Here is an 8,421-nt window from a genome sequence, read left to right on the forward strand (position 1 = left end):
ACAGGCGTGTCCAGAGCCCTGCAGGCTGGCGTGGGGGGCCCTGGAGGGAACCAGCAGCGGAGGCAGGTCGTCTGGACAGGACTGTGGCATGTTTCTTGTTCATCTGTGTGCCAACAGGTTGTCCTGTCTGGGCTTGGGCTGGCATCTTCTCTGTGAGAAGTCTCTGTGAGGGTCCCCCCACACTCACGAGTGACCGTGCCTGGGGTCTGGCCTCGGGAAGACTTCACTGACCACAGTTGTGTGTACACCTGTGCATGTGTGTGAACGTGTAAGCATGTTTGCGTTCTAATGCTCACACTCCTCTCTGGGTCAGAGATAGGGCTTGTCAGGTACTCCCCTCCCCCACCTCTGTCCCTTGCTTCATTCCGCAGAGGCCACCAAGCATCCATTCTAACTCTAGGACTGACACTCCAGGGTGAACACTGGGCGAGTACCACCAAGCGCTTCCCTTTGCTTACAGAGGGAAGGTTGTGTATCCGCAAGCCAAGCGTCTCCGCTGTCCCCCAGAAGCCACCTTTCCATGTGTGCCCCCCAGAGAACTCCTCTTCACCCTTCAAAGCCCATCTCCATATCCGTCAGCTCCGGGAAACCTGGTTTGGAGACCCCTGCTCCCCCAGAGCTAAAGAAACAGAAGATGCGAGGAACCCCTTTCCCTGGTGTCCGGCTCTGTCACTCGGGCACACTTCCCCGCTTAGCCTGATTTCACTTTCCGATCATTCTGTGGACCGGCGGGGTCACCCGAGTCCTTTCAAGTCTGCCTGGCCCGGGACAGGCTCCCCAGGAGGATTGGATACACAGATTGGGCTGAAGGGAGCCCCGGGAAGCCTCCTGCCTGAGACCTGAGAGGTACCCCGGCCTCCGCTTCTGCGGAGCTCCCGGCCTGGGGACCGGGACCTGGCCGACGGCCAGGTGGAGGTCTGCTGTCTCCCAGCGCAGCCCAGCTGGGTGGCCGATGAACACCCAGTGTAGCCCTCGGGGATCAACAAGTGTGTGGAAGGAAGCACGGAGTGGGGGGTGTCCCCGCCCCTGCTACGGAGGGGGCGGAGCAGACCTAGCTCGTGGGTGGCCCCCAGCTCGCCCTTCCCTAGCATGCTGGTCCTCGGAGAGCTGGCGACCTTGGGTTCATGGTTCAGTCCCAAAGCCACGGGGACAGGGGACCCTTCCCAGCCTGGTGGCCCAGGCCACGCACTGTCATTGTGGCGGGGGAGGGGCTGCTCTTATTCTTTGTGGGTCGTGCACACACTCTCCCGTTCCTTACCATCCCATGCCGTCTGCCACGGCGCTTGCCGTCTCAGACGCACGTACGGTCCCATCTGCACACTCAGTAGACACACGCACAGATGCCCTGACACGCCCCCCTCCTTAAGCACGTACGTGTCAGGCTTTAGTAGGCGTGCAGGGAACAGGAGGGGCGGGCCCTGGATTCCCAGGGAGGCCCCTGGCCAGGAAAGGCACCTGCCAGCAGTGGCCCCAGGCTCGGGGGACAGGCCCTCTGCCTGCAGGGCCTCCTGGGGTCTCCTTACCTGCACCCGCCTGGGCCCCATGGGCGAGGAAGCCGAGTGCTGGGTGGGCTCCCGTTTCCCTGCCGGCCAGGCCAGGCCTGCCCATCGGTTGGCATCCCAGAGGGACGCAGTTGAAGGCCGCATCAGGAGGGACCCCGGTTCCGTCGCGGTGATCTGGGCCGAGATCCCACCTCTTCCTCAGGCTGGTTCTAGCATTTACGGTTAAGGTGCTCGAGGCTCGAAGTCCTGCTCTGGAAAGTGAGGGTGGTTGGGGGAATTCGCCAGACATCGGGGTTCACCAGGCCTGGGTCCTTGGGAAACGGCCATGTCGCTCCCTGCTTCACTCCCCTCCGCTGAGCCCCTGGCAGGGAGAGGGGCAACCAGGTCCCTGGACGGCTGCCTGAGCCCACCTCCTTGGCACTTGCTGTTTGAGGCCTGGGCCCTTTAGGGTGTCCGCATCACCCTGAGGCCCGGGGCCCACGGTGTGGAGGACTGGCTCCTGGACTCCTGCCATCAAATGTCCAAGCTCTGCCTCAGTCTCTCTGCTGGCCTCCGGGGGTGTCCCCACGCCCGGCCTTCGGCCATGAGCCCCGGGCCTTAGAATGAGGAGTCTTGCCCCAAGTGGGAGCAGAAAGGCCTGGTTGTATCAGATGTCCCACAGGTCATCCTGCCTTTGTCACTCCGTTTGAGCAGGAAGGTCCTGTGGGTCTTGGTTTCTTCACCCTTGAAATGGACGAAGCCCCCTCCATCCTGCCCGCTCCCTGGACAGAGGTCCCAGACGTCAGGGTGCTTGTGAATGGGACAGTAGTGTCCAAGGGGACCCCGGTGGACAGCCATAGTTGGTGGCCCGCTCTTCAGCCTGGGAGAGGAGGAAGGAGCCGCCCGTAGAAGCAGGGCAAGGAGTGGAGGAGGAGGAGGTTGAACCCTTGGATGACGGACCAAGATGCTGGGGGGAAGGGGAGTCTGAGACGGTCTGGGCCGAGAGGTTCCTCTGCAGCTCCGACGTTTTTGCTTGCACACCTGTCTCCCACCTCTGATCCCATCAGCTCCGTTCCCGTGTCCTGCTGCGCCACACGTCACTGGTAGGGATCAAGGACCCGCCAGGGCCAGCACCTGTCTGCCCAGGCATGCAGCCCACGGGCGGCAGAGAGGACAGGAATGGGGACACCCCCTGCTGAGCCTCCCAGCTGGCCTGGAGTGCCCGGTGTATGGCGTTTGGGATTCGAGACCCCCGCTGAGGTGCTGTCTGCTGGTGGGCTGGCCGCAGGGCCGCTGGAGAGTGGGCTTTCTGGGCCTGGCCCCCATGGGTGCCTTCCCACTGGGGACAGGTCCGCCCTGGGTCGGGGCCCTGGTGGCTCAGACGGGCACACAAGCCCTTGGCTAATCTTTGGCTCAGATACCGGGCTGGCCTCCAACTCTCGGCGGCCAGCGAGGCTGCCGCTGTCTGGGCAAGGAGTCCCCAGCCGGGTCGGGGGAGATGGGCCGCGCGGGCAGAGCTGCTCGGAAACGGGAGTCGGGATGCTGGGGCTGGACCCGTGCCCAGAGATCCTCCGGCTGTGTCTGGCTGTGTGTCAGGCTCCCCCTGGGAACTTAGAGATACAGTGTCCTGGATCCTGCTGCGACTTGTCCCCTCCGGGCTTCTAGGGGGCAGGACCCAGGAGGCCGGGAGTTGGCGGCCAGCAGGGGTACCTGCCTTCTTGCTCCCAGGTACAGAGGGGCGGGGCCGTCACACAGGAGGGCTCCCGCAGACCGGGGACCGGCGTCTCCACCCGCCCCAGCTCTGCCTTTCAGTGCTTCATGAAACCAGACCCTGGCCCACGTCTGGTCTCCAGACAGGTCAAGAGAGCGGCGTCCCCCCTTCCTTGAGATCTCTGTGGCGAAGGAAGTCCTGTCCCCTCCCCCGGGAGCCAACTGGCCCCATCTCACACGCTGGTGACCCACCCCAGACAGGTGTCCGCGGGCTCTGGTGCAGGGGTCCTGGGCCGTACACAGGGGCGCCTGTCCAGGACCCCTGACCCAGCAGCCTCCGTCGCTTTCAGTTCCTGGACTCTTCCTCCGTGATCCAAAAGCAGCCACACTTGCCGTGTCGCACACTGCCTCTCTTTTTTAAAACATTTTTATTTTTTGAGAGCCTTCCAAGCCCAAACCTGGCGCTCTGCATATAGCTTGTGGCCCTCCCGGTTCCTGCCCCACATCGCACTGGCGGGTTCCCCGAATATTCGTTGTCGCGCACCCGTGAAAACCCAAGCAGGCGTTCAAGGCAGCAGGTGTCCCGTGACCCTGGCAGGCGGCCCAGCCCCGGCCCCGGCCTCCCCAGGGCTCCCATTCCTGCTGGGGAAGTCGGGTGAGAAGCCCACGAACAGGTCCCTTTCGAATGGCAGCAGGTTCTTTGCGGAAGAGATGGGAAGCCGGCATGCGGGTGGCCCTGCCCCGCGGTCAGGGGTGGGGTGATGGGGGCCGGGAGGGCGGCAGGAGGGGCAGGCCTGGGAGAGCCTGCTGCACGGGGGCACCGCAGTCAGGGTGCCCAGAGAGGGGAGCCCGGGTGGCACGTGAGGGACAAGAGGGGGATGGAGCCAGAGCCCGGCGCACGGGGGAGAAGGCCGGTGGGCCCGGCTCGCACAGCACCTATGCTCGGGGAGCTGTTGTCTGGACTCTTGCAGGTAAGGGGCGTGAGGCTGATGAGGCTGATGAGGCTGCTCTCGGCAGGAGAGAGGGCAGGGAGGCCCGGCCGTGGCGTGAGCGAGCACGGATGGTGGCCTGGCCCGGGAGGTGGCCCTGGCGGTGATGAGCGGTGGGCAGATCCGGCTGCTTTCTGGAGCCGCATGAGCGGCGTTCTCCCCACGGCGTTCTCGAAGCAAGGGAGGAGGGAGCCGGGGACGAGGCCCCGGTTGGAGCCCGAGCACCCAAGTGGCTGGCCGGGGAGGAGCCGGCCTGAGCGGGAAATAGGGGGGCCTGCCCTGGTCGAGTGGCCTCTTAGACGTTGAAGACGAGGAGGGGGTGGTGGTCAAGGACGGGGCGGGGAGAGACCTAGAGTCATCAGCCTCCGGGTGACGTTAAGCCAAGAACTGCACGGGGAAGAGGAGGGGCCGGGATGGAACCGCAGCCAGCCGGCGGTCGGGTTGGCGGTCAGTGCCGGCGGTCGGGTTGGCGGTCAGTGCCGGCAGTGGGGTTAGCGGTCAGTGTTGGCGGTCGGGTTGGCGGTCAGTGCCAGAGGTTGGGTTGGCGGTCAGTGCCAGTGGTGGGGCGATCAGTGCCGGCGGTTGGATGAGAGGTCGGTATTGGCGGTCAGTGCCAGCAGTTGGGTTGGCGGTCAGTACCGGCGGTTGGGTTGGCGGTCAATGCCAGAGGTTGGGTTAGCGGTCAGTGTTGGCGGTCGGGTTGGTGGTCAGTGCCGGCGGTGGGGTTAGCGGTCAGTGGCGGCGGTTGGATGAGAGGTCGGTGTCGGCGGTCAGATTGGCGGTCAGTGCCGGCAGTTGGGTTGGTGGTCAGTACTGGCGGTTGGGTTGGCGGTCAATGCCAGAGGTTGGGTTAGCGGTCAGCGCTGGCGGTGGGGTTGGCGGTCAGTGCCAGCAGGGCGAGTGGCCGGGAGGTGGGAGGTAAAGCAGGTGGGCGGCCCCCTGGCAGCCTCAGGAGAAGCATCTGTCGGGGAGGAGAGGTCGCGTGCTTCTTGCTTCGCTACCCTTGCAGGCCTGTCCACCTAGAAGCCCGAGGGCAGCTGGCAGTCCCTCCCCACCTGTCCCCTGCTTCAGGAGCCAGCTGCCTGTCCCCTGACGTGACGCTTCTGGTGTCCTCCCCTGGGGGCCCCAGAGCAGGGCTTGGGTGCCCCCGGCCTTGCCCAGCCCTGGCCTCTGGGCTGCGGTGCACGGGGGCTCCAGCCGTGGCTCCTGTCCTCACCGCCCTCCCCCTGCACACACCTCCCCCCGACGCTGGCCCCCGGGACGCTGTCCTGTTAGTGCTGTCCCCTCGCCTCCTGGTTTACTGCTTTCGTCTTCCCGTTCTCTATGCTGAATCGTTTGTTGGCTTTATCGGGGGGTTTTCTCCCCGGGCCCCGTGCTCTCGTGCCTTCGGCCACATGAGGCCGGCGCCTCTCCCAGAGTCCCAGGGCATTCGCAGGAGGGTCTGCTCCCTCCCGACCCCCAGAGCGCACCCACCTTCCCTCCCTCCGTCTGTCCCTGCCCGCGTCACTCGTTCCTTCCTAAGTGGATTAGGACTCTGCAGGAAGGAGCCACCAGCTGTCTGGGGCGACCCGGAGGCCAGGGCTGTCTGGTGCCTGCAGCTTTGCCCTGATTCAATTTGGCCCGGGAGGCTGGCGGGCTGAGGTCTTTCTGGGAATGGCTCGAGGCGGGAGGAGCCTTCCTGCGCCCCGGCCGGGCCAATGTCGCAGCGGGTCGCACGGCGGACCCTCCAGTGGGCTTCGAACCGCACAAGGCCTCAGGCTCTGGCCAGCGGCTGCCTGCGGCTCCCATGAGGGTGTCCCCGACGGGGCCTGTCATGCCCTCCGCGTCCCCTAATACCGTGGACGTCAGACATGATAAAGTCGCAGCCCGGTTGAAGAAAATACATTTTGCAACATTTCGGAGTGAACCCAGTTCCCACGCTGGCCGACTGCTGACCGACCAACTGTTAAAATCGATATTTACTCACAGCCAAATAGCAGACGCGGGCCAGACGAGAGGTGGGAGCCAGGCCCGACCGCGCTCCTGATGCCTCCGCAGGTGCCCACAGCTGTAGCTGGGACACGCCTTACCTTGTCGTGTGTGATGCTCTGTGACACTCACTCCGGACGGCCGGTTTCGTGACTCACGGGTGGTCATGCGCGGCGGGCCCTGAGCAGGACCCAGGGGTGTGGCAGTGACAGGCAAGCTGGTCTCTGCCCTCAGAGAGCTTATGGTGCAGGCCGGGGGGTGCGGGCAGCTGCAGGGCAGAAGATGCTCCGGCTTGGGCGCTGTCAGCCTGCCCGGTGACCCCGTCTGCAGGAAGCCGGGAGGCCAGGACCCCCAGGCTCCCTCTGAGGCCTGCAGCCCTGCTCCCTGCTTGTGCCTCTGACCTGGCCTGGGGTCCATACACAGAGCATTAGGGAAACCAAACCCCGAGAGGAAAACTGAGGGTCCCTGCCTCCACCTTCTGCCTTCTCCTTTGCTTGGGATTGGCAAGGGGAAAGCTCTGGCTCTGGTGCAGCCCCTGGGACCTGACTCCTGGGGTTCTGCTGGGGAGGGGCAGGACGGGACTGGACGCGGGGGAGGTGACCTTTGTGTCTCATCTCCTGGGTGCGTGGCCTGGGCCAGGGGGTGCACGGGCAGTAAGTAGGCCTGTCCCCTGCCTGGGGGAGCCCTGACGTTGGGCCCCAGTCTGCGGGCATTCCAGCAAGGGGAGGGCGCACCTCTGTCCTCCAGGAGCCTCGTGACAAGGGGACAAAGTCCTGTCTTGGGGAAACCCTGTCCTGAGATGAAGTGGCCTCCATTGTCTTTCTGAACCTCTGAGACGGGCTCCCGGGCCTCAGGGCAGTGGCCTTGCCCAGCGTAGCCTGTTTGAAAGCTGTGACCGGGGAGGCCTGACGACAGGTGGGAAACCAGCCAGGACCCTTGGCCCAGGCAGGTCGGGAAAGGGGCAGGAAGAGGTGGGGCCGTTGAGGGCACCCTCCTAGCAGAGGCGAGTGGGCGGTCGGCACACCACAGAGGGGCCAGCAGGCCACTCGGGTCAGGGAGGGTGGAACCCGCCACAGCTGGGGAGCCGTGAAGGACATGGGGGACCCGGAGTGTGGGCCGCGACGGGGTGTGGGCCGCGACGGGGTGTGGGCCGCGACGGGGGAGTTAGACGAGGGGCAGGAGTCCAGAGCTCACCTGGGGAGTAGGGAGCCACGGAGGGTGTGTGAGCAGTGGGGGAGGGAGAGCCGTGGCCAGAGCGACGCGCAGGGGGAGTTGGCAGTCGAGGTAGGCCAGGCAGACTGGCCGTGGAACTGGTCTCAGCCCTGGAGTTGCAGATCTGGGGGGACACGCCATGGACCACACTCCCCGCTGCCTGGCCGCGTGCGCCCGTGCTTGTCTGCAGCTGTGTGCAGGCTTCTCCCGGTCTAGGCCTGCGGGGGGTCTAACGCCTGCGTGCACGTGACCCCTCGGGGAAAGGGGGGGCCAGCCCCCGCTTCGTCCCACCTGGGAAGTAGAGGCGGCCCTAGGGCTCTGGGGCTCTGGCGGGGTTGGGGGGAGCACCCGCCCACCTCCGCGTCCCCCTCCCATCCAGGTGACCATGGCCTTGTTGGGGAAGCGCTGCGACATTCCCGCCAACGGCTGCGGGCCCGACCGCTGGAGCTCGGCCTTCACCCACAAGGACGAGATCATCACCAGCCTCGTGTCTGCGCTAGATTCCATGGTGAGTGCCCCAGTCCGCCCCGGACGGGGAGCGGGGAGCACCAACCTTTGCCAGCAGGTGCAGGAGCTCGAGTCCCACCTCCGCCACCCTGGGGGGGCCTTCACTGTCCCCATCTGCCAACATCGGGGGCGGGGTAGGGGAGCGAGAGGCTTGGGTGCCGCCAAGGATGTGAAAATGTAGCCCTGGAGTCAGCGCTGGCCCTGGTCCCCTGGTCCCCTGACCCCTGGTCCCCTGGTCCCCTGGTCCCCTGACTCCTGGTCCCCTGGTCCCCTGGTCCCCTGGTCCCCTGACTCCTGGTCCCCTGGTCCCCTGGTCCCCTGGTCCCCTGACTCCTGGTCTCCTGGTCCCCTGACCCCTGGTCCCCTGGTCCCCTGGTCCCCTGACTCCTGGTCCCCTGGTCCCCTGGTCTCCTGGTCCCCTGACCCCTGGTCCCCTGGTCCCCTGGTCCCCTGACTCCTGGTCCCCTGGTCCCCTGGTCCCCTGGTCCCCTGACTCCTGGTCCCCTAGTCCCCTGGTCCCCTGGTCCCCTGACTCCTGGTCCCCTGGTCCCCTG

The 8,421-nt window shown here is 65.7% G+C and overlaps 1 protein-coding gene and 1 long non-coding RNA gene across 5 annotated transcripts in view; one reads left to right on the forward strand and one right to left on the reverse strand.

The window, feature by feature from the left end:
• GTF2IRD1 (GTF2I repeat domain containing 1) overlaps nt 1-8,421 on the forward strand; it is a 96,954-nt gene that overhangs the window by 24,884 nt on the left and 63,649 nt on the right. Inside the window, exons 1-2 of one of the 4 annotated variants that reach the window (XM_059414717.1) lie at nt 3,739-4,162; nt 7,740-7,868. In XM_059414717.1, the coding sequence (XP_059270700.1) occupies nt 3,953-4,162; nt 7,740-7,868 (339 nt within the window). In that variant the 5' untranslated portion in view covers nt 3,739-3,952. Of the gene's footprint in view, nt 1-3,738; nt 4,163-7,040; nt 7,064-7,739; nt 7,869-8,421 lie in introns of those variants that run through there. The other 3 variants (XM_059414716.1, XM_059414718.1, XM_059414719.1) reach the window with 3 other exon arrangements.
• LOC132026638 (uncharacterized) lies at nt 4,170-7,729 on the reverse strand. Its single transcript, XR_009406953.1, has 3 exons — nt 7,343-7,729; nt 6,250-6,416; nt 4,170-5,141 (listed from the first exon to the last, which is right to left on the reverse strand). It is a non-coding gene; the product is annotated as an uncharacterized LOC132026638 (long non-coding RNA).

Source organism: Mustela nigripes, chromosome 11 (genome assembly GCF_022355385.1).
Source record: "Mustela nigripes isolate SB6536 chromosome 11, MUSNIG.SB6536, whole genome shotgun sequence".
In the NCBI taxonomy this organism is placed as follows: Eukaryota; Metazoa; Chordata; class Mammalia; order Carnivora; family Mustelidae; genus Mustela; species Mustela nigripes.